Source organism: Sceloporus occidentalis, unplaced genomic scaffold (genome assembly GCF_023333645.1).
Source record: "Sceloporus occidentalis isolate IW3139 unplaced genomic scaffold, rSceOcc1.0.p SCAF_1, whole genome shotgun sequence".
In the NCBI taxonomy this organism is placed as follows: Eukaryota; Metazoa; Chordata; class Lepidosauria; order Squamata; family Phrynosomatidae; genus Sceloporus; species Sceloporus occidentalis.
This window is the reverse complement of record NW_028316981.1, coordinates 115,959,037-115,984,713: the sequence shown is the minus strand read 5'-3', so window position 1 is coordinate 115,984,713 and position 25,677 is coordinate 115,959,037. Positions and strand designations below refer to the sequence as shown.

At 40.4% G+C, this 25,677-nt stretch overlaps 1 protein-coding gene across 3 annotated transcripts in view; it reads right to left on the bottom strand.

Annotated features, from left to right (window-relative positions):
• Nucleotides 1-25,677, bottom strand: part of ATP10B (ATPase phospholipid transporting 10B (putative)) — an 83,523-nt gene that overhangs the window by 25,314 nt on the left and 32,532 nt on the right. For 2 of the 3 annotated variants that reach the window (XM_089505759.1, XM_089505669.1), the window contains 7 exons: nucleotides 18,743-18,874; nucleotides 13,578-13,705; nucleotides 11,105-11,357; nucleotides 10,294-10,523; nucleotides 3,784-3,963; nucleotides 2,265-2,871; nucleotides 1,299-1,405 (listed from right to left, as the gene is read on the bottom strand). In XM_089505759.1, coding sequence (XP_089361885.1) covers nucleotides 1,299-1,405; nucleotides 2,265-2,871; nucleotides 3,784-3,963; nucleotides 10,294-10,523; nucleotides 11,105-11,357; nucleotides 13,578-13,705; nucleotides 18,743-18,874 — 1,637 coding nt within the window. The remainder of the gene's footprint in view (nucleotides 1-1,298; nucleotides 1,406-2,264; nucleotides 2,872-3,783; nucleotides 3,964-10,293; nucleotides 10,524-11,104; nucleotides 11,358-13,577; nucleotides 13,706-18,742; nucleotides 18,875-25,677) is intronic. The other variant, XM_089505699.1, reaches the window with a different exon arrangement.

Genomic DNA, 25,677 nt, shown 5'->3' with positions numbered 1-25,677 from the left:
TATACTGCATCTGACATCCTTTTAGTGACATATGCAGGCATAAGCCCAGTCTATGCTTGTGTTTCATTTGTTTTTGTTTTTTAGCCATTATGTAGGTGGAAATACTTTTCCTTCTTCACACAATGACCAAAACCTCCTAACAAACCACCTTACTCTTTCAGACACCCAATGTATGGCCATTATCTCCAGTGGAGATCAGAGGATATTTGAGAAGAATCTGGCTATGTGACCACAGACACATGAGTCATCCTCTGGGAATTCCTGGGGAGTCCTCTTGAGCTCCTGGGAGATGATATGTTGGTACTTCCAGACATTTATTCACAGTTCACATAAAATTATCACAGGAATACTCCTATCTAAATACACATTTCATTCTTCCAGTTCAATGACCTATGACAATAATAATAATAATAATAATAATAATAATAATAATAATAAATTGTTTATTTATATACCGCTTTTCCTTGTAGATCAAGGAATTTGTATAATCTACAAATTATATTCTGTGGAGCAATTTTGGGATGATTATATAGACTTTTATTTAGCATGCAGTGGCTTATTGGTTAAGATACCAATTCTGATGATCGCAAGATTGGAAGGTTGGCAGTTTGAGGCCCGAGTGCTCCATGATGGGGTGAGCTCCTATCACTAGTCCCACCTTCTGCCAACCTAGCAGTTTGAAAGCATGCAAATCCAAGCAAATAGATAAGTACCACTTCTCAATGAGAAGGTAACAGCATTCGGTGATGTAATGCTGGCCACATGACCATCAGAGCAGTCCTTGGACAATGCTGGCTCTGGCTTAGAAATGGAGATGAGCACTGCTCCCCTACAGTCGGTTATGACTAGACATTCATGTCAAACAACTACCCTTATCTTTACCTTTATACAGGCTTTCACATAACTTCTCCAATAAACAAGGAAAAAGCTGCAGGTCTGGGAATTATATACCTTAATTAATCAACTTGGCAAATGCTGCATGAAATATATGAGAATATCTATCTCAGAGTGCTTTATGAATAATTTTGGAAGGGCTGACATGATGACAAGAAGAACAAAAACGGAAAGGCTGGAATATAGGACTAGTTTTCTTATAACAATTTTAAGATAATTAAGATCAGGAAGAGAAAAAAGGAATAGGCAATAAGTCTATGAAAACAAATATGGAGACAGTTTTCCACAGGGAAACTGTCTGAAAACAGTTATATAAGCAATTTACAGGCTAGATGTTTTTGAAAAAGAGCTTTTCTTTCTTTCTTTCTTTCTTTCTTTCTTTCTTTCTTTCTTTCTTTTTTTACCTTCTTAGCTATGCAGAGTGTTCTCAGGCCTTCTTGTGCATACAAATCTAAATGCTTTTGTGTCTGATTTCTTATTTTTCTCATACTCTTTTCATCAGGCATATTAGCTGTGAAGCACAAAAGGACATTGGTTATTCCAGTTACAGATTATTTCAAATACAGCAGCCAAAAATATGATTCCTTCATGGTGGCACAAGATTGTTTGTCTTCTGAGGGGATCATCAAATTATGCTTTTGACTCCTGAACTGTACTCTTGAGAAAGTGAACTCTACACTTGAGAAAATGCCCTAGTCATTTTACTGCAGGATCTTTAACATTTGCATAGACAGTCTCTTCCTTATTACAACTTAATATCTTTTTAGGGATCATCTTATCACCTGAGTAAACAGTGCATGGATGTGTATTAGTGCATATTTATACTTTCATCAGAATATCACAATATGCATGATGTACAATGGGCCTTTGGTATCTTTTGGGGTTGGATTCTAGTATTGCCCATGGATACGAACATCCATGGTGTTCAAGCCCTATTAAATACAATGGTGTGTTAAAATGGTGTCCCTTATATAAAATGGCAAAATCAAAGTTTGCTTTTTGGAATTAATATTTTTGTATATATGTTCCAACCATAGATGGTTGTTTCTGTGGATTTGCAGGACCAACTGTAACCTGGATCTTGTATATTGTGATAGTCTAAAATTAGAATACTCGATAGCTAATGAAGCCAATTAATTTAGGTTTCCTGCCAATTCTAATTCTACCTCTATTTATTCTACTCACTCTCCTGTTAAACAAATGTCTGTCTACTGATCTGCAGTGCTATGGTTTTAAATGCCAAGGGCTTTCACTTACATGATAAGCCAGAGACCCTATCTCTATATTTGCATTTATCTATATGACTTTCATGCCAGCCAAGCTACATGTTGCCAGCAGTTCATTGGCACAAATTCTCCTTCTCAGATTACCTTTGGGCAGGTCTTTCAGTAAGTCCATGATGACAGAATCAGCTCCCTTGGTGTAGAGAATGAACTCATTGGTAATGGGATGCCTCACCACCACTGACATTCTCTTCCTGTTGGAGTCAAATCCCAAAGTAAATAAGAGGTCAAAGGTCAGGAGGGTACCTTCTGGCAGCCTGACAGTCACTTGTTCAGTAGTCCGAGATACTAACGTAAATCCATAAGCATGGGCTGCATGGACAAGAGCTGCTTCATCTGGGCTTTCAGCTTCATAACAGAAGTCAGGCTGCAGAACATCTTGACTAAATGGCCCACCACAGACATCCATCAGAGAAGGGTCCAAATCCTCAAGGGAATCATTCTCAATGGCTGAATCCCTTCTAAAATTGTCATCATCTGTTAAAGTAGAGCAGCTCTTAGTTGAAAAATAATCTTTTCTTTCAGAATCAGCACATACTCTAGTACTTTCTGTGTTAAAACTCTCTCCTAAGTTTGAACTTGACCGAGTTGATTGGAGAGACTGGCTGAGGCTTGCCAGCTTTAGCCGTTGGAACAAGTGTTGAATCCTCTCCAGGGAGAGTCCCGAGGGTTTCATCAATGAGGAATCCGTAACCTGGAGAGAAAAGAAGGAAACAGCATTAATTACAACTGAAATTATACAGCACAAGACATGCCCCCCGCCCCCAAATAAGTAGGGTAAGACTATCCATCACACAATGAACATCAGGTAATGTTTCCAGTTAAAAGGAATGGGCTCACTAAGTGGATGTTAGGAGTATTGTTTCTTTGTTTATTTTCATATTGTAGAAGCAGACGGAAATGCATTACAATTGGATAAAGGACTGAGGTATGAAACAGGCACTTCAAGAATCCTCTTGCAAAAAACAAAACAAAACAGGACTGTCTACCAAAGAGTTTTAGGTTGATTAATTCTGTTTGTCTTTCAAGTGATCACTCAGTAATTAAGCAATTATATCCTGCAGATACTAAAAGTGTTTTTCTGGTGATTTTAAATGAAATTGACAGCTTTTCTCAAATTATGTGGCAATACAGAATTAGAAGAAAAGAAAAAAGAAAAAGGAAAATAGAAAAAAGAAAAGGAAAAGATCACAGTGTTCAAATTAGGAAAGAACAACTAGAAGGGATGGATGTATCAGTCTGTTTTTGCTCCATATTCATTTTTCATATTTTTTATTTTTATAATCATGTAAAATATACATTTATATTAATTTTGATGTGGTTTTTAAAGCTGAAAGTGGCACCACAAAATTCAAGTAATTGCAAAATTCTTATGATATTTACATACTGAATCATTCAGGAGGTGAGATCATGTTGATTCACATCCAAGTATGATCTGAACCAAATTCTCAAGCATTTGTCTGTACAGTTCTACAGCAGGATTCTTTCTGGCCTCCTTGATAGCTTTCACCATAAAACTCTCAAGTCTATCATTAGATTCAGTGCTTTGAAACACACATACTAACAAAATGTCTTTCCTAACAGAGAGGTTAACACGAGCACTTACCCTTTGTCTTGGGTCAGTTGCAGTGGAGACCACAACAGTGTTGCAGAGGGTCAGAGCAAGAAAAAAGTCTGTGACTGAAGAAGCAGATTTTGCAGACATAAAGGGTGTCAATGACTCTAGTTGGCATGATGCGTTTCTAACTTTCATTAATAGCCTATTATCTGGGATCACGTCCTTTTCCTGGAAGACAAATTATTTGATAATTTTCTAAAAATCCCTCACATGCTCAGGATTATGTGAAAAATAGCTTCTGCTGTGTATTCTAGAGTTTTCACAAACATTTTGTGTTCTTTAAATTCCAGTATTATATCTGCTAAAACACTATCAGGCCCTTAAGTGAGAGAGACATGAAATACAGTACATCTATATCTACATCTAAGCACAAACAAATACAGTGGGCCCCCACATTTGTTAGGGTTAGAATTATAGAATCATAGGATCATAGAATTGGAAGAGACCACAAGGGCCATCCAGTCCAACTGCCTGCCATGCAGGAACTCAAAATCAAAGCATCCTCGACAGATGGCCATCCAGCCTCTGCTTAAAAACCTCCAAAGAAGGAGACTCCACTACACTCTGAGGGAGTGTGTTCCACAGCTCTTACTGTCAGGAAGTTGCTCCCAATGTTTAGGTGGAATATCTTTTCCTGGAGCTTGCATCCACTGCTCCTGGTCCTATTCTCTGCAGTAGCAGGAAGCAAGCTTGCTCCATTCTCAATATGACATTCCTTCAAATACTTAAACAGGGCCATCATGTCACCTCCTAACCTTCTCTTCTCCAGGCTAAACATCCCCAGCTCCCTAAGTCGTTCCTCATAGGGCATGGTTTCCAGACCCTTCACCATTTTTGTCACCCTCCTTTGGACACGCTCCAGTTTCTCAACATCCTTTTTGTATTGTGGTGCTCAGAACTGGACACAGTATTCCAGGTGAGGCCTGACCAATGCAGAATAGAGTGGCACTATTACAGTCCACTCTCCCCATATACAGGGGAGCTGTTCTGGAACACACACACACACACACACACACACACACACACACACACCTGCATATGGGGAAAACAGCGTGTGCTCAAGCCCCATAGAAAATAATGGGTCACATGCTCATGGTGGCACGCGGTGCGGGTATGTGCCCCATTATTTCTGCTGGAGCTTGCCTTCTGCATAAGCTCAAAGCCTGTCTATGGGGAGGACTGACTGTACTTCCCTTGACCTAGAGTCTAGATTCTATACACTATACATCTGTTGATGCAGCCTAGAATCATATTAGCCTTTTTAGCTGCTGCATCACGCTGTTGACTCATGTTCAACTTGTGGTCTACTAGGACTCCTAGATCCCTTTCACACGTAGTCTCTTTAAGTTAGGTGTCCCCCATCCTATATCTATACATTTCATTTTTTTGCCCTAAGTGAAGTATCTTATATTTCTCTGTGTTGAAATTCATTTTGTTATCTTTGGCCCAGCTTTCTAATCTATTAAGGTCATTTTGAATTTTCATCCAGTTTTCTGGGGTATTAACAATTCCTCTTAATTTGGTGTCATCTGCAAATTTGAAAAGTGTGCCCCCTATACTTTTATCCAAGTCATTGATAAAGATGTTGAATAGCACTGGGCCCAGGACAGAGCCCTGTGGCACCTCACTACTCACTTCTCTCCAGGATGAAGAGGAGCCATTGCTGAGCAAGTTTGGGTTTGGCCGGTCAACCAATTACAAATCCAGCTAACAGCTGTATTGTCTTGCCCACATTTTATTATCTTGTTTGCAAGAATATCATTGGGGGACTTTGTCAAAAGCCTTAATGAAATCAAGATATGCTATGTCTACTGCATTCCCTTCATCTACCAAGCTGATAATTTTATATATATAAAAAGAGATCAGATTAGTCTGGCATGACTTGTTTTTGAGAAACCCATGTTGAGAAGTGTGGTGGAGTCTCCTTCCTTAGAGGTCTTCAAACAGAGGCTGGATGACCATCTGTCAGGGATGCTTTGATTGTCATTTCCTGCATGGCAGGGGGTTGGACTGGATGGGCCTTGTGGTCTCTTCCAAGTCTACAATTCTATGATTCTATGATTATTGCATTCCCTTCTAAATGTTACAGATTCTCTGTTTAATGAGTTTAAACTTTCCTGGTATTAATGTCAGACTAACTGGACAACAGTTGTTGGGATCCTCTTTTTCCCCTTTTTGAAGATGGGGACTATGTTTGCTCTCCTACAGTCTGCTGGGACGTCTCCTGTTCTCCAGGAGTTTTCAAAGATTATTGTCAGTGGCTCTGAGATTACACATTTGCCAGTTTTTAAAATATCCTTAGATGTAGTTCATTTGATCCTGGAGACTTAAATTCATTTAGATTAACCAAGTATTCCTTTACTAACTTTTTACTTATTCTGTGCTGCATTTCCCCTATTGTGTCCTCTGCTCCATTTTCCTCAGGTTGAGCACCCTTTTCCTTTTCTGAGAAGACTGAGGCAAAGAAGGTATTGAGTACTTCTGCCTTTTCTCTGTCCCCTGTTAGAATTTCTCCATCTTCCCCCTCCAGTGACCCTACCATTTCCTTCTTCTTCCTTTTGCTATGGGCATACCCCCAAAGCCCTTTTTGTTGTTCTTAAACTCTTTAGCAAGCCTGAGCTCATTCTGTACTTTAGCTTTCCTGATTTTACCCCTACATGTGCTAGCTATTTGTTTGAATTCCTCTTTTGTGATTTCCCCTTTTTCCATTTCCATTTGAGATTGTGCCTTCAGTATCTCCTGTTGAGAAACTCCCATATGTCCTGAATTCCCTTCTCTTTTAGTATTCCTGACCACAGAATCATCCCGAGTACTTCTCTAAAGTCTAGAATGTGTGTCTGACTATGCCTGGATTCTCCTTTCCATTGTATAACTAACTCCAAGAAAATATGATGATGATGATAATAATAATAATAATAATAATAATAGTATTTATTTGTATCCTGCCCCTCTGAGAACAATCGGGGCGGCTAACAAAGTTAAAAATACAAAACATATAAAATCCCTGGTACCCTCCCCTCCTTAAAAAAGTATTAAATTCAATGCAATATTTAAAAAACAGAACAAAAAACAACAAACAAGCAAACATACAAGTTAAAAACTGACCAGAAGGTCAACAACATCATACCAACAAGCAACCAGTGGGAGCAGCAGTACCTTTCCCAGACGTTTTTCTAAGGCCGGGTTCTCTATTCTGGGAAGGCCTGCTGGAAGAGATCCGTCTTAACAGCCTTTTTAAAGCTGTCTAAGGATGTAAGTAGACAGATCTCATCCGGCAGGCCGTTCCACAGTCTGGGGGCGACGATGGAAAATGCCCTCTGGGAGGTAGCCGAGAGTCTAGATTTTTGTGGCTGACGTAGGCCTCTCCCAGCGGAGCGGAGTGTGCGGGGAGGATTGTAGGGGAGAAGGCGGTCCCGGAGATAGCTTGGACCCAAGCCATTTAGGGCTTTAAAGGTGATAACCAACACCTTGTACTGGTTGGTTCCCACCTAAGGATCCCTCCACTTGCACGCCATTAACCAGGTCATTCCTGTTGGTTAGGATCAGATCTAAAATAGCTTATGCTGCCTCTTCCACCTTTTGGACAATGACATTATTTTCAAGGTAAGTGAGGAATTTGCTAGACCTTGAGGTTTTTGCTGAGTTTAACTTTGCTGAGTCACCCATCGCTACTGCATCTCTCCTTTCTGAGTGTGTGGTCATCTGTTATAGAAAGACAAAGTCCAATACCTCAGTTTGACTTGGAGGTCTGTAGTAGACCCCCACAATAACATCCTTGTTGTTTCCCTCCCCTTTATTTTCCCTCCCTTTTAATTTTCATCCAGATACTCTCCACCTGATTTAAATCCTGGATCTTTTTACAGGTAGAAACATCCCTGACATATAATGGTCTTCCTCCTCCTTTCCTGTTTGGCCTATCTATTCCTACATTCCAATTATTATTATTATTATTATTATTATTATTATTATTATTATTAACCTTTATTTATGAAACACTGTAAATTTACACAGTGCTGTACATGCAATCTTTTTAGTTAGATGGTTCCCTGCCCTCGGGCTTACAATCTAAAAAGACATGACACAGAAGGAGAAGGGAGTGGTGGAGGGAAAGGGTAAGAGGTCCAGCAGTTCCTCTCTACCTCTGAGGCCTGGGCCAAGGCAGATGGACTGGAGGGAGGGCTTGGCTTCATAATGGATGGTTAATTGTTTTCCAGGGAAAATACATATTCTCCAGTAGGATAATGCATATACAGTACATAGCAATACAGGAAATGGTTGATAAACAGGCACCAAAAGAACATCAAATAGTAAGCGACAATTATGCAATGCCTGGGAAGGCTTCTCTGAACAGGATGGTTTTCAACTCTGTTTTGAAGCTGGTTAAAGAAATGACGGCTCTTGCTTGTGGGGGAAGAAGGTTCTAGGAGTGAGGGGCAGCAAGTGAAAAGAGGCGAATCCGGGATGGGGCAGAGGAAATCCTGGGCTGAGACAGCAGACCTTGAGACTCATCCCACCAGGTTTCAGTAATGCTTATTATATCATATTTGCTTTGTTGTACTAGGAGTTCAAGTTCATCTTGCTTATTTCCCATGCTGGTGAAGAGACATATAAGACCACTAGCTGCCTGTGCAAGTTTTTTTGCCTCCCACTGTTGGGTCCCTGCACTATTTGACTTGCTCCCTCTATAAGAGTTTGATTATTTGGCTGTACACACAGCCTTGAAGGGGCAGCATGCAGCTGCCCCGTCTTCAGCTGGATTGGGGCTGTGGCAACCTCACTCCGCGGCCCCAATCCAGGCTCCGGAGGGTGCAAAAAGGAGCTGCAAAAAAGTGGCTCCTTTTTGCGCCCTTCAAAGGGTGCCATAGTTGGGTCAGTGCATCTGTATGACGCCCCTTTGGCACTATATCATGTGGATGCAGTACTGGAGGCACGCCATGAGGCTGTGTGCCATCTGGAATGATGCACAGCATCATGATGCCCTGGGGGCAGAGTCAGGGAGTCCAGCCTTTCTGTATAGGGCCTATTATTTCCAGCCCTTGATGAACTCCTGCCTTCCAAAGTATTGTCTTCCTCCTCCACATAACTCAGTTTAAAGCCCTCCTGATCAATTTTTTGAGACTATTGGCAAAAACGTTTCTGCCTGCTCCTGTGAGGTGCAATCCATCCCTCAGCTATCTTGGACAATGGTCTGGGATTCTGTGAGCTGAAGTCCAAAACACCTGAAGAACCAGAGTTTGGGAACCACTGCTCTATGGTCAATGTCTGGCAGAGTTGCACTGGAGGACTTAGAGATTCCCAGAGAGAACATATTAATCAAACCCACAAATAATCAAATTTGCAAAAATCAAAGCTTCAAATGTGAAAGAGCCGACTGTATCCATATTTGCTACTTTGACAACTGCTAGTGCAAAGACTTTGAATTAAACTTCAACGTAGGAGACACTGGTTTGCTGCTTACTGGATTTCTTGGCAATGGATTAGACAGGCCAAAATAAAGCTGCTTCAGGTCACTTTGGAGGTATGGTGTTTTCATGATGCATGTGTCCTAAGAGTCTGGAAGCTGCACCAAAGCTGCACTCCAGTCCTTAGGACTGGCGCATGGCTTTGGTGCGGCTTCTGGACTCTTAGGATGCATGTATCATTGAAACACCATACTTCCAAAGTGACTCGAAGCAGCTTTATTTTGGCCTGTCTGTATCAGGCCAAAGAGACAGGTGTTTGGAGAAGATGATGTACTAACCTTTAGAAAGCAACCACTGTTTGTTCTCAGCAGTGCTAAATTCTTCATTTTTTCTACTACCTGAGGCTACCAATTGTCATGCGTAGCACATAAACACCAGGAAACCTGGCATTTAGTAAACAAACAACAACAAACTGTAGCACACAGTTGACTGGTGTTGTTTAGAAGGAATCAAGATTTTTCCTAAAGTTAATATAAATAATGGGGAACCCTTACATAGAGCAGAATGTATTTGCTCCTGAACAGATTTTGCTGTTAATTTTGAAACAACACAAAACAAAATTGGTGTCTGCCATTATGTTTTCAAGAATTTAAATTTGAATATAGGACATCTCTAGACAGAGCACATATGTTGAGAAGTTGTAGTGTTTGTTGTGCAGTTCCCTTTAAAAAAAAAATCAAAACAATGTTCCTGCAGTCCCAGAATACTTTGTGGCAATTCCGAGTATCAGATGCAACATTTTATTTTCTTCCTTGAGTGGGTTTCTTTTTAATTCTGAGACATATTGAGGTAATATATTCCCTTCTCCATTTTAATTATTGACTCTAAAAGGCTCTTCAGTGGCCATGATCCATAAATACACAGCCATAAGGTCTCAGCACAGATTTAGCCCAGGGTGTCCCAGGCAACCATTGTGTGACCTTGTATTTTGGTCTTCATCCTGCAATTACAGCTTAGAACATGGCCCTTTTGTTTGTCCTCCCTCCCCAGAAACATAAGTAGGAGAAATATTATGGTTAAGTGTTATTTTACTCACAATGCTACTGCTGAATGCCACCTGAGAATGACAGTTTCCCCAGGCTCCCAGAGATCTGTTTCTTGTATGCCCTTGAAAATGAGCCCGAGCACTTTGGCACCTCCTCAAGGGCTTGGATGCATTTGTCCATGTTGTGACTTTTTCTGCACCTTTGTTTGAAGGGAGACTCAGATATTTTGCCCATTCTTCATTGTCTGAATCTACTTCATTGAAGGTTTCCAGTCGCTTGGCTATATGACAGAAAACAGACATGTATTCTAACTTCTTTCTAACCCTAAACCAGTGATTGAGGGGAAGTAACACATGGTGCAAAGAAAGCATGGGGTCAGGAAACCTGGTGAAATTCTATAACCTTGATTCTGACTATGTTATTGGCAAATAGGGGGACAGAGCAGAGTATGAGTGCTGTGCTTTGGACCAACATACAACCAGAACTCCTATTTATTATGAGCACTGGATTGGACCAGGCCAATCTAGTGAGACCTAAGCACCTCTGTCCTTCATCAAGGGTCTAGCAACCCATGACAGAACCTGGATTGCCTGCTCATCCTGTCTATGGCACATGGTTCAGGCCAGGAGGTATACTATAGGCCATAGACCCTCATAACCCAAACAATCCCAACTGGAAGATGAACTCTGCTTCCTGAAGAACAGGAAACAGAACAGAAAGAAATAGGTTGGGGGGGATGTGTGTGTGTTTGTATAAATTCTGAATAATAGTGGTACATTTCAAAGTAAGGGCCTGTTCAGACTGGCACCTTGTGGTGGCCTGGGCCTGAGCTAAGGTATGAAGCCAGTGCAATTGCCTTACCGTTTTCCTTATGTGAAAATTCTTTCCCATTAATTGAACATCGTCGAAAAACCATCTTATTTTCTGTTAGTGTCCCTGTTTTGTCAGAGAATATGTACTGGATTTGTCCCAGATCTTCAGTGATATTTAGTGCTCGGCATTGGATGGTCATGTCTTCCTCTTCATCATACAAGTCAATATCACTGTGAATGAAGAAGACTTGGCCCAACTTGACCAGCTCGATGGATATATAGAGGGAAAGAGGGATTAAAACCTGAAAAAGGACATTTCCCAAAATGTTAGAAAAGGGTAACTTCTATTTCTATATTCCACAAGATTTCAGACTGGGTAATGTACCAATACAGGTTCTCCTTTCCATCTAATCTCTAGATAATTCAAGGGGGGGGGGAACCTTTCTGCACAATAAAAATAATAGTTTAAGAGGCAAAATCTTGGGGTGGCATAAGGATGCCTTGAGCAATTAGGGTGGCATAAGGAAGCCTTGAGCAATTTGTGAATTGTCTGTCTTCAGTTGATCACTTTGTGATACAAACTAATGAAAATGCATTTAATTTGCTTATTTTTAAAGAAAAAATAGTTTAGAAACTGTGATATGTTTATGTTAACAGACTGAACTAGATGTAAACATTTTTGTAAAATGGGGAAATTAAGCAGAATAGATATATGAATGAATATATGCAAAAGATATGGGCCAAAAAATAAACCATTGCTACTGTTGGGCAGCCCATATTAGTATTATTGATTAAACAGGGTCCACTATGTGGCCCTGTGACAATTCAACATGGAAACAATTTCTCCTAGCCTTCAGCTCCAGCTTTAGCAAGGTAGGAGAAAAATGGTGGCAAGATGCTTGGAAATCCCATTCTTTTTCTGCCTTTTTCCTGATGCAAACTGCTTTGATGGAGAAATATTTACCTACTGGTATTCAGTGTTGTAGTCAAGTTTTTTAGTCCAAGTCTCAAGGCAAGTTGTAAGTCCTTGCCAGATACCTTCAAGTCAAGTCTCAAATCAAGCCTCAAGTCTGGGAACCAGCTTTAACAGATAAAAAGAAGCCAGGGTATGTTTCTCAGCAGGGAGCAACAAATGTGTTAGGGAATGGGCTTGAGGAAGGATTTGAGTTCTGCTCTATAGCCTGTCTCCATTGCACGTTAGAGGAGCCTTCTAAATCTTTTCAAAAGCTTTGAAAGGATCCCTCTATTTCAAGCCCATTGCCTAACGCATTTGCTCTTCCCATTCAATAATGCTGGTCAATGACCGAATAAACTTTATTACTATTACCCATTCAATAAATGTACCTCATGCTCTGGGGGTGGGTTTTCATGCTACTTGAAGTGAATGACATCAGCAAATTAGTCATTAAAAATATACAGGTCACAAGTCAAGTCATGCCAGTACATCATTTATTGCTGAGTTGAGTCCAAATCGAATAATTGAAGTGACTTGATTCTGATTTGATTCTGAGGAGCTTATCGCACTGCCTTTGGTGCCTGACTTACCTCTTCTGAATTTGGCTCAAATTTGGAAATTAGGCTGATTTTATCTCACTGACTTTTCTCTCAAAACGGCTTCCGGTTGCCTCCAGTGCTGAATTCGGGCCCCATAAGTTGTTTTGGTGGCCATTTTCCCCCAAATCGGAGGTGGTGTGATAAGCTCCTGAGTCAATCGACTCCTGCCTCACTGCTGGTTTCCATATGAAATCTATACATTTTGTCCATAAACAAAATAGCTGGCTGGGGAAAATATGATTTGGATGGGTGGGGGAGAAGTCACAAGTCCTTCCTTAAGCATTGCTGTTGTGATCTGAGCAAACCACACAGGTCAACCAATCACAGAACTCTCAAAGTTACGTAAGGGGTTGGTCATTACACTACTTTTATCTATTAGTTTTCTTATTTTCAAGAGAATACAGGGGATACTATTTTATATAAATAACAAAAATCCGAACAACCTATGGTAATATTCTAAAGACCTGTAGCAGCAATACAAGGCACGATTTTGAGGATCAATGTCAAAATGGAAACATTTTCCCCTCAATATCTGATTTTTCTTCTTGTTGGAAAAATAACATCACATTTTAATATCACTTTTGCATGTTCACTTTACTTCACATAATTACCTCAGTGATCCATATATCATGTTGCATGTTCTCAAGTTGCAGAAGGGTATATTTGTGAGAGGCTAAGCAAGTGTTTTTCTAAAACAGCTTTGCCCAAGGAGCCAGTGACATTAGTAGCATGATACAACTGGATGTCAAACATCCAGCTTGCAGGGGTTTTTTGGTGGGACCATCTGGCCTGTCCTTTCCCTAACATACTGAGTTCATAGCTGAGATTAGAGGTGGATTTTGGCTCACAACTGACATTTTTCACTGTGCTATATTGCTGTTTAATTTACGTATTTCTGGGGGATTTACTCTTGGCTGAGTGTGCAGCCTTAACCATATTTTCTCATTACTGATAAATATTTTTCCCACCTGCAAAAGGATGATCATTGTCAGGAACATGTAGAAACCTGCAAGAGCTGGAGAAAGATAATTGCCTTGTACATCTGGGATAACATACAAGGGGTGTTCTGTAAAATTCCCATTCCAAATGCCATGACCTATATAAAAATACAAGTTTTTTTAGAATAATACATTCAGAAAAGCAAAATGCAAGGGGCAAGGGTGATTATTAACATATTGACCTAAATCCTGTTGTTACTTCTGACTACAGTAAACCCATTTATGCATGAGATTTATTTACATATTGACTTACTATTCAACACTTGATTTACCATGGACTTTATCACACCGAAAAAAACCTGACTGCTTCCCAATGGGATACCGTCAGGTTGTGGTTTGCTACCAGGAATTATCACATGAAATTCGCCACCAATTCCACCAAGCGATTGCAACCCTGCTGCATCCTGGGTCCTAGACATGCTTTGGTGGCCATTTTTTCAAGCTGGACGCTTTCTGACTTTCAAAAGCGGTCTCCGAAACACACCTGGGACCCAGGATGCAGCTGGGTTGCAAACACATGGCGGAATCGGTGATGAATTACATGTGATAATTCCTGGTAGCAACCCACAACCTGACTGTATCCCGTTGTGGAGCAGTCGGGTTTTTTTGTCAGTGCGATAAGATCCTAGGTCTAGTCTAGCTGGGACCAACAAATATGATGTCAGCTGTTGTCTCTTCAGAAGAAACACAGACTGCAGGCAATCACTGTGAAAAAAGAATAACACAGAAAAGTTGGAGCATTAATCTGTAACAGTTTAATATTTATTTATGTATTTATTACTTAGTTACATTTTTATCTTGTTTTCTTTCAGTGAACTCAAGTTAGAATCCATGGCTCTCCTCCATTTTGTTCTCATAATAGCCATGTTTTCATAAATGTAACCTACAAGTTGATTAACTTGAGGAAGAAGCCATAATCAGAAAAACAGAATAAAATATTCTTTTTGTTTTAAAGATTTTCAGACATGGGACCCTCGGTTTTTCTTTTCTTTGGCAAATTAATCCCACTGTCCCAATCCTACATCAAGTTGCAATTCCTGTTTAAGCCAAGAAAATCATTTTGATTTGAAGTACCATTTTGCTTTGGAAAAAATAATTAAATCTGAGCTGCTGTTCAGCTGAAGAACACTCTTAATTCCTAGGTCCTTTGGTATTACTTGTCTGACTAATTTAATAGTTTACCACCATGTCATGCCACATTTCTCTAGGGCTCATTCCACTAGGAAACAGAAACTCAATATGAAACCTTTCAGTGTAGTGTTTTTATAAACCACTTATGTGCTACTGCTTAGAAATCAACATACAGTTATAGGAACCTTTAGATTCATTGCCAAATTTTTATTTGTGGAACACTTGGTGGGCTTGTAGTCATTAAAGTCTGACATCTCTGCAAATCATAGTCACATTATCTGAAAACAATCTTTTTTTCCTGCTACAATACATACTGGAAATGATTGCTGCTCTTAATGGCAATTCAGGGAACCCCACAATATTGCATTATTAATGCTTAGAAGTAAAAATTGTACCTGGATTGAAATATTTTATTTGAGTTGAACTGGATTTTTTTTTACCCCAATAGTTTCATATCTCTATTCTGGAAAACCATAGGGTTCCTTAGTACCTTACTTGTGGTTCATAAATGAAATGATGTGGGAGAAGTTCCCCCACAATTGCTAGTGCCTTGTAAGCTGTAATAGAATAATGAACAAGCCCAATAGCCTAGCCAGTGATCTATGTGAAGTGTATGCCCCTGAATCCTTTATAAAGTGAGCTATCCTGTAGCAGACATGCACAGTTTTCCCATTTAGGTAAGACAATGAGAAAACATAATATTTTAGACTGTAGCAATATGAATGTTTTCTGAACTGACCTCCCTTTTAAAAAGCCTCTCAGCTGTTCAGATTCAGATAGTAGGCCATATCCAGATGAAATGTATATTGCTGACATCCAAAGATATGGGCCTGCCTAGTGTATCTCCTTCATCATGTTTTACTCTCCTTTCAACAGGAAATACCTCAAAGAAGTAACAATAGCTCAGTACAGACTGGTGCAAAGTGCCGGCCTGCGGCCAATTTTAGGGCTGAGAGTGGAGCATCTGCATGCTCCCAAGCTCTATCGTCCCATTCGGGCGCCATCATGGCTCGCCCTCATCCACATGGGGGCCGCCATGATGACGTACCTGCAGCACAGCTTTGAAACGGCACCGCACCATGCATATGTCATCAGTGTGCACGAGGGTGGCAATGGCACCCCGCGTGCAGCACAGAAACAACTCGCCAGGAGCGGGTTGTTTTTATGTCTGCCAGAGGCAGGGCCATTTGGTTGGTGTGGCCTCTGTGTGGGGCAAAAACAGGTGGCTGCAGACCACCCTTTTGGGGAGGTCTGTACAGCCCCATAATCTGTTTTTAAAAGTCCTAAGAGTCAAAGCAGTCAGGCCCAAACTGCCAGCTTTGGGCTGTGTTAGGGGTGTGGCATCTACATGACGCACTCCCTGAATGCAGCTGGAAGCTGTGCTGAGCCCATCCCAACCTGGAAGAGCTGGCAGAAAAAGCCACTCCTTGCTGGCGGCCAGGTTGAGCACTGTGGTGGTGACCCATATCAGGGCTGGGCATGTGCAGTTGCCATGCCCCGCCATGATTGGTGTCAGCATGGCTGTGCACCGCTCTTTCAGGCCCGTCTGCACGACCTCTTTGTCTCAAAATAAATTATGAATGAGCTAAAACAGGCCGTAGATTGTTTTTTCTCCAAGAGCAGCTCACCCCCCCCCCCTTTACATGCATCACAAATGTCTTCTAAAAGGTTGAGAGAGTTTTGAAACAGCTTCAGGTGTGCAAAGTGTGCTGTTCAAAGGAAAAATTCAGACCAATTTCATTGAATGATCCTATGCAGTAATTTGGATCTCAGCCATAAAGCCCAGTCAAAATACACAGAGCGCACACAAGAAAGTCAAACATTCTTTCTTTCTTTCTTCTTATTTTTTAAAAAGCCTTTTCCATTGAACAAAGGTCAATGGACTGATTATGTTTACTCGATTTAAAACAGAAAGCCATGGAAAGTGTGTTAATGTAGCTGGGATGATTTGGACTTCTATTAAAATGTTAAAGGTAAAAAAGGTAAAGCTTTCCCCTTTGACAAGATTGCGTAGTCATGTCTGACCATAGGATGCAGTGCTCATCTCTATTACTAAGCCAAGGGAGCCAGCATTGTCAAAGATGACTCTGTGGTCATGTGGCCAACATGACTAAACACTGAGGTGCATGGAACTTGTTACCTTCTTACCCAGGTGGTACCTATTTATCTACTTGTACTTTTACATGCTTTCAAACTGCAAGGTTGACAGAAGCTGGGACTAGTAACGGGATTTTTAAAAGGCTGGTATGTATGATAAGGCAATTAGGGTATTACCACAGCAATCATGTCAGTTAAAAAAACCCAAACATACCAGGTTCAGAGGAGCCAACATTGCATGTCTTTGTAATTAAATAAATGGGGCTGCTGCTGCCATCACACTCTCTTCCTGATCCCCCTTAACCTAGCCTCCCTGCTCTATGACCTATTTAGATACCTCTCATTTTATTTTATTTCAATTTAACTTTTTCATGCAATTCCAGAGTTCTGTTACTGCAATGTAAGTTTAAAAAAGAAAAAGAGGAAGAAAAGAAATAGACAAAAAAGAAAGACAACCAGCCTGCTTAGGAATAGTGAGAGGGTGGGGGAGAAGAGGAGACTATGACACCACATGACTGCCAAAATCTCAACTGCCCGGTCAGTGACATTTTGTACTTGGGAATTACGAAACTGGGAGGTCATTGATGGGTTTCCCTCAAATGAAAGGGGGCACCCTAACCGCACTTGGGGAACAGAATAGCTATGGGTCAAAGGAGGTGGCATGCAATTACAGCCAAAGCCATTTTTTCAGGTCTAGTCAAAGTTTAAAAGCTATGTGTAGTAATCTTCTTAGAGATATCAATTAATTTAGAGTTAGAGAGTAGAGTTAGAGCAGAGACAGTGGTCAGAACAGTAGGTTTAGTCTGAATTAAGTATGAGGCAGTACAGACTGGCACTTTGTGCCTGCCTGACTGCGGAGTAGGGCTGAACTAGGGCTGGGCGTCCACACGTGCCCTGCCCTAGTTCCACCGCACATACACCATTATAGCATGCACCTATACACGGGGGGCGCCATTATGATGCATGGGCGGTGGAGCGCCCAAACGGCACTACATGGAAGGGCGTCATTATGGTGTGTGGATGCCACAATGGCGCTCCTTCCAGGAAGCTGCTTTGGACAGCTTTTTGCTTCTGAGATGTTGTCATGACAATGATCCAGGGCAAATGGGGGCAGAGTTTAGCCTCCCGTCTGTATAGCCCCTATGTCTGGCATATGAGCCTGTGAGAGGCAGGGGTCAGAACAAGTATAGCCAGGGGTTAATTGTTTAGAGTAAAGATGGAATGTGAGGTGAGTTTGAGGAAGTTTAATTAAATTAAATATGTAAGCATATTATTAACTGTAATAAGTAAGCCAAAACACTGTATTATTACCCTATACATTTGAATGATAAATAACTGTGAATAGTTTTACAGTCAGAACTTTGTAACCACAGGGGATCTGTTCTAGATTCACACAAATATGAAAAAATGTGGGACCTAAAGTCCCATTGTCCGCAGTAGCAGCACAACGTATGGCTGTACACTACCATTTGGTACAATGGGGCTTGCCATCCGTGGATGCTCAAATCCACAGATAGCAAACCCATGGATGGTGAGGTCCTACTGTAATATCTTCTTCTGCTGAATAAATTATTTTGTTCACACACACACCTTTTGGGGCCATTCTGCTGAGATAGTTATTGATAAAGTCAGGCACAGTGATGTGTGTGATACAATCGGATGTACAATCATGGCTACTTTGTTGGTATGGCAAGAGATCCAAACAAAAAGAAACACAAAGGTGGTTGTTACAAGAGATAACAGTGACCATTAAAGCTGAATGTTCACAGAAGATGGTAGCAGCATAAATAATCAGAAGAGGGTTATTACAGATGGTGATGGGGTGGGAAAAGTAGAAGTCTGCATAGCATCACTTTGACTAATGTATTGACATTGAACTTCACATTTTCTCCATTAATATTTCATACCTAGTGCTCCAATGAGGCACATGAGGAAGAGCAGTCCCACACAAAAGAATATATCCAAATTCATGCGTTGCTCTATTTTGCTGCGTTTATAACGAGGACCTCTGTTATTCAACATGGCTTTGGTTTCATGGCCTTTGAACACATATGCAAAACACAAGAAAGAAACAGTCATATGAACTTAATATCTCAGGACCAGAAATTTATATAAACTATACTTTAGGTAATGTGAAGTCGAAGGCTTTCATGGCTGTCATCCGTAGTTTTTTGTGGGTTTTTCAGGCTATGGGGCCATGTTCTAGAAGATTTTCTTCCTGACGTTTCGCCAGCATCTGTGGCTGGCATCTTTAGAGAATGCTTGCCTGGAAAAAGTAGATATATATACTGTGTGAGCCTGGGAATGCAGGAGTAATTTGCATGTGTATTGTTCTGTGCTGATGGCAGGCCTCAGGCTGGGAGGCTAATGCAAAAGAGGATTAGTATCTACTAATTGGTGACCTCTTTTGCATTAGCCTCCCAGCCTGAGGCTGACCATTAGCACAGAACAATACACATGCAAATCACTCCTGCATTCCCAGGCTCACACAGTATATATATACCCACTTTTCCCAGGCAAGCATTCTCTGAAGATGCCAGCCATAGATGCCAGCGAAACATCAGGAAGAAACTCTTCTAGAACATGGCCACATAGCCCGAAAAACCCACAAAAAACTATACTTTAGGTACTTCCGTAAATATAGTCAGAAATTAAGCTTTCTTATTTTCATTATGTCATCAAGTATTTCATAGTGATTTTAAGAACACACTTTTAAAGCATAGTCATGGTCAACAACATGATTTCCAATGGTGGAGGGAATGCTTCAGAAGCATTAGAAAGAAGAGCACCTCATATACGGTTGTCCCTCCACATTTGCAGCTTTGACTTTTGTGGATTTGAATATTTGCAATTTTGATTAATATGTTATCTCTAGGAATCTCTAGGTCCTCCAGCACAACTCCACTAGAACTTGACTATAGAGTTGTGCTGGAGAACCTAGTAGTTCCTAGAGAGAACACTTCTCTAGGCATTTGTAGGTCCTCCAGCATGATTCTATGATCAACTTCTGACAGATATTGACCATAGAGTTGCACTGGAAGACCTGGAGATTCCTAGAGAAGTGATCTCAGGTAAAAAGAATAGTGTTTTTTATTTGCAGCTTTTTCACATTCACAGGGGTCCTTCACCTCAAAACCCAGAGAAAGTGGAGGGACCACTGTATATGAAAAAAATTGCATTGCAGAAAGCATGGCAACAACTCTAAAAGAGAAAAATTTTACTGAAATGAAAACACAATCTAACTCTGTAGCCAATAAAAGATCATATTGTAATCTATCTTTTAATCTTAAAGGGGCCACACCACTCTTTTTCAGCTATTAGCTCTATATATTTATCTTTACAGCCTATGTAAACTCATGAACAAGAGCCTGTTAACTGGAAGATTAAACAGATATATTGTGAATGAGATTGGTAGAGGAGATAAAATGAGGCCTTTGAGGCCAAGTTTAGTTGTTTTGCTGAGCTGTTTGGATCCTGCTCATGTGATTTTGTGTTTTGGGACTTTAATGGAGCACATGGTCTAAGGAGGAGGGACTACAAATGAGAGAAAGTGAACACTGAAAGGATGTGAATCAATGATTTGGTTTGGTGGGGGGTACTTGTAGTCAATGGCTTTATGTAGCAGGCTCTGTGGGTTTATGAACAGTAGCTCGTAAACTGTGAGAGAAAATGGTTGCTTTGCATGACAATTTGAGGGAGGACACCTGAACTCCAAAGTCCTTTATCCTGAACCCTGTTGATATTAGTTTTTTTGTGGGGTTTTCTGGCTATGTGGCCATGTTCTAGAAGAGTTTATTCCTGACATTTTGCCGGCATCTATGGCTGGCATCTCCAGAGAATGCTGATCTGGAAGAGTGTGTGTGTGTGTGTGTGTGTGTGTGTGTGTGTGTGTATATATATATACATACATACATACATATATACATACACACACATACACACTGTGTGATCTTGGGTAAGGAGGAGTGATTCCCATGTTAATCTGTGTATTGTTCTGTTGTTAATGGCCAGGCCTCAGGGTAGGAAGATATGCAAAGGAGGATTAGTGTCTGCTAATTGGTGATCATTGTCTGCTGGGAAATGTCAGGAATAAACTCTTCTAGAACATGGCCACATAGCCCGAAAAACCTACAAAAAACTATGGATGCCTTCAACTTCCTGTTGTTATTGTTGCTGCTGCTGTGTGCCTTCAAGTCATTTCTGACTTATGATGAACACAGCACAGCATGATTTCTCTCTCTCTCTCTCTCTCTCTCTCTTTGTGTTTGATTTTGCCTTCCTTTGAGTCTGTGAGACTGTGACTTGCCCAAGGTCACCCACTGGATTTCCATGGTTGAGAGGAGATTTGAACTTTGGTCACCAGAGTCATATTCCAACAGTCAGATCACAATATCACACTGGCTCTCTCCCCATAGTCACTTTCAATGTTGAAAGGTATGCCTGATGGTATTATTTGTTCCATCATTGATCAAAAGGAAGGAGTTATGGTCAGTGGATTTGAAATGTTTTGGCAGTCTTTTAGATCTTATTTTAGAACATAATTAAACAGCCAGATTATAAACTTAGAAAAGAACATTGTGATTAGTTAGAGTCAACATGGGTTTCTCAAAAACAAATCATGGGAGCCTAATCTTTTATCTTCTTCAAACAGAGTTACAAGCTTGATAGATTAAAGGAGTGGTGTAGATAGAATATACCTTGATTTCAGTAACGCTTCCAACAAATTTCCTCATGATATTCTTTAAGGCAAGCTGGTATTGGGACAGGTAAGGCTATTGTTAGGTGGATTTGTAGCTGGTTGACAGACCAAATCCAAAGAGTGCTCACCAGTAATGCCTCTTCATCCAAGACAGTAGTGACTTGCGGGGTCCAGAGTTGTTCGAAATCATTATAAAAGATTTAGATGAAGGAATAGAGAGCATGCTTATAAAATCTGTAGATGACACTATTTTTTGAATAATTATTGAATGGCTGTCAGAGATGCTTTAACTGCAGCTGTGGAGGTTGTGAAGATAGACTCAGCTGTATAGTTTTATGATGCTGTGATTACGGCAAAAGAATTATTGCTTTCGAATGGTATTTTCTTCGTAAAGTACTGAATGCATTATTGGGAGAGCTGTGAATTGACACTATTTTCTTTTCTTTTAGAAAATGTATCAAGTCACATCCTTTTAAATTGCCACATTTCAATAGTAGTGCTGCTTTTGAGGATGTTTGATTGACTATTTTTAATGGCTTTTTATTAGGCTTTTAAAAAAATGTTGTAAACCATCTTGTGGCTCTGCCCATCATCATCAAAATCAGCAGAGTGTTCGTGACACATGAATGCCATATGGGAACTTCATCAGAGCCCAACAATCCTCTGAATGTGTTACTCAGCCAAACACATTTTGACATCTATGTTAAAGTTTCTTATAATTCAGTTTATGGATATATTACTTGACTAAAGTGATTGTGGGAGTTGAAACCTGTGAAGTTTGCTATGATTTTCGTAACTGTGGTGTTTTAGGTATGTGCCACCAAGTCAACTTTGACTTATGATGACCCTGTGAATGAGAGACTTGCAAGGGACTGAGAGTCTCTGTTATTGTCACCCTTGCTAAAGTTTTGCACAGTCAGGTCTGTGGCTTCCTTGATTGAGCCTGTCCACCTACAATGTGATCATCTTTTCATATTACCTTCAATTACTTTCTGGCTTCTCCCAGTAATATGGTATCATCTGCATATTTTAAATTACGGTTCCTTCCTCCAGTTTTCAGACTGCTTCCCCAAAATGTAAGCCTGCTCTCTGTCTGTGTTCTGCATATAAATTAAACAGATTAGGGGGCTGTACAGACAGCCCGATGAGAGGCAGCTCTATGCTGCCCCTGTAAGCACTGGTTTGGGGACATGGCAACCGCATGCCACGCCCCCAACCCAGTGTGAAAAGGAGCCACAAAACATGGTTCCTATTTGTGCCATAGAAGGGGTGCCATAAGCACCCAGCACAGCGTTATGACACCCCTTGTGTGCAGTACCATTTGGGTGCTGCACACGAGGGACGTCTTCATAGCGCATGCTGTCTGGATGGGTGTGCGCCATGATGGTGGCCGAGTGGTGAAAGTAGGGCTCTGAACATGTGAATGCTCAGTCCTATCGCAGCCCTAGTTTAGGTGCAGGATGGCATAAAGTGCCAGTCTGTACACCCTCTAGGTGAGGAATTGCATCTTTGTCTGACCCTCTAAAGTGCAGGCTGATTTTCACCTAAAATTCTTTGGTGCATTTCCAGTCTGTAGGTCATTGTTTTGTATTCCATATTTGCTGGCAGATTTTAGCTAGAGCTAGAGCAGATTCTGTCACTTAGCTTGAAGTAGCTCTATTGATAAGCCATCTGTTTCTGTTGATTTATTTAATCAAAGTGCTCTGAGGACAGCTTCCACTTCACTTTCTAAAATTGTAGGTTCTTAATCAAAATGTTCTACTTAATTTTTTCATCTCATTGTACTGTTCCTCAGTGTACTGTTTTTATTATCTTTTTATTTTGTCCTCACCATATATTGCCTTCTGTTTAATCTAAGGCCTGGTGCACATGGGCAGGAAGCGGTGTGGCGTTGCCGATTTGAGGGTTCCAGAGCACGCAGCAACTGCACGCCCCTGAACCCTAGAACGTGCTGCCACTGCCATCATGCCAGCCTCCTGTCCACATGGGGGCTGCCATGATGATGTACGTGATGCGCAGCGTCTGCACATTGTGCACAGGAAGTGGCATCATAGGGCTGCGTCGCAGCCGTTATGATGCTGCCAGGAAGAAGCTGCTCTAGGCAGCTTCTTCCTGGCTGCATATTGTTCCTGCACGGTTTGACTGCTCCAGGAACGATATGCAGCAAAGAGGGGCAGCGTTTCATCACCCGTGTGTACATCCCCTAAGATATTTCTGTGAAAGGCCCTTTCTTTTGTGCTAATGTTAAGTTACGTCCTTCACTTCAGTCAGGGGTTTTTGTTTCTGTATAACTTGTTCACAATGAGCATCTACTTGAAACAAAAAAGACTGAATACTTAAATATATTTGAATATGATTAGATGGCTGACTGATTTTAAGTATATTTGACTATTTCACAGCAGCAAAACACACTTAAGGAGCATCAACTAGTACTCTTTCTATGTGACTATAAAGAAAGGCCAGTATGTCAGATCTGGCTGTGAATAATTTTAATGTTATAGGTCATTATGAAGTGAATCTAAACTACAAACAAAATAGCAGGCAAAAAAGAAAACGTGTACTAAACTGGAATCAAATTGCCACTGTTTCAGTGGACTTGCATTTCAAGTTCTAACTAGGCAACATGAAAAGAGAAACCAGATTCTGTTCTGTATTCCTGCAGTTCTTTCTTTTTCCCTTGCTATGAGCAGGGACACTGTGGTGCAGTGTGAACATATACCAAGTGAGATTTTTCAACATCAAAGATTGGAGATGCAACAGAGATTTATTAGGAATTAATATTTGTAAAAAGTGCCCCTGGCTCCTCCCTTGTATTCCTAAAAGCACACCTTTAAAATCAAAAGCAACTATTTAAAAAGGCATAGCTTTTAAAGAGGGGAAGGAGTTAACATCTAAATGTTCTTTTCTGAGTGACATCTCTTCAAGATCTCACTGCAGCTGCAACGTTTTTCTTCATCCAAGTCCCCGATTGTGCAATTTGCTAGCAAACTGACATCCTAATCTAGAATGTGTAACTCAGAGCACATTTCACAGATTTCAGCAATATGTCCATACAACAGGATTTAGGCATAGAACTTATGAAAAGCTGAGGAACATGTGATAAACCATCCAACCATTGTTATTAAACATTCTTTCTTAATAGAAAAAAATTGGACCTGTATTAAATCACAAATGCACAAAATACTGAAGTCAAAATTGTCAGAGAATTCAGAACTTTTTTGTGTTAGCATTTTTTGATGAAAACTCAAAATTATAAAAAGAACATGGAAAGACTGTTTGGCATATAGCACTCGCAGCTAGATTAGTTTACACAAAATATTGTAAAAATCCCAAAATTATGAATATTATTGAACAGTAAAGAACAAATGATGGAAATTGCACAGATGGAGAAACTCACACATGTGATTAGAGAAAAATCCATACATGCTTTTTTTTAAAGAGTGTAAATTATTTATATAATACATATATCAGAGAGAGGAGGATACAGTGGTAATAGGCTTTAGTAATTGATGTTGTAGATAAGACTTGTGTGTTAGTTTAAAGCTAAATTCATAATTTATGAATTAGAAAAGCTAAGGTGGATTTTTTTTCTTTTTAAAATGCTTTGCTATATAAGCAAAGAGGAAGTGTGGAGGGTTAAGTTAGCCACTGCTTCAGAAGTCTAAAAGACTGGAAGTCTTTTATTATGTTTATTCTTAGTGTGTTTAGTATTATGTCACTGTGTTTTCTTATACACAAATGCATAAGTAAAAAAACTTCTTTTTTATGTATTCATTTCTCTATAAAATAGTATCTGTAGGTGATATACCCATCAGCCAGACTGGACTGCTAAAGGGAACAGATTGTGTCCACCTTTCTTCTGTCTCTTTCTGACAGTTCTTGATTATGTGCTACCCTAATACTTATTTCATATATTTTTATACCATCCTTTAATAAAAATGCCTAGAATGATTTATGTAAGAAGATAATAGGAAAACAATAAAGCCCAGAAAATACAAAGCTATGATTCCCTAAAACAGGAGTGGGCAATTTTTGGTGGAGGGCTGAGAGCGCAGCACCACCTCAATCCACTGGGTGTTGTACTTGAGCATGGGGCTGCCATTGAGATTTGCAGCAGGAACAGCCAGGAGACATTTGAGAATG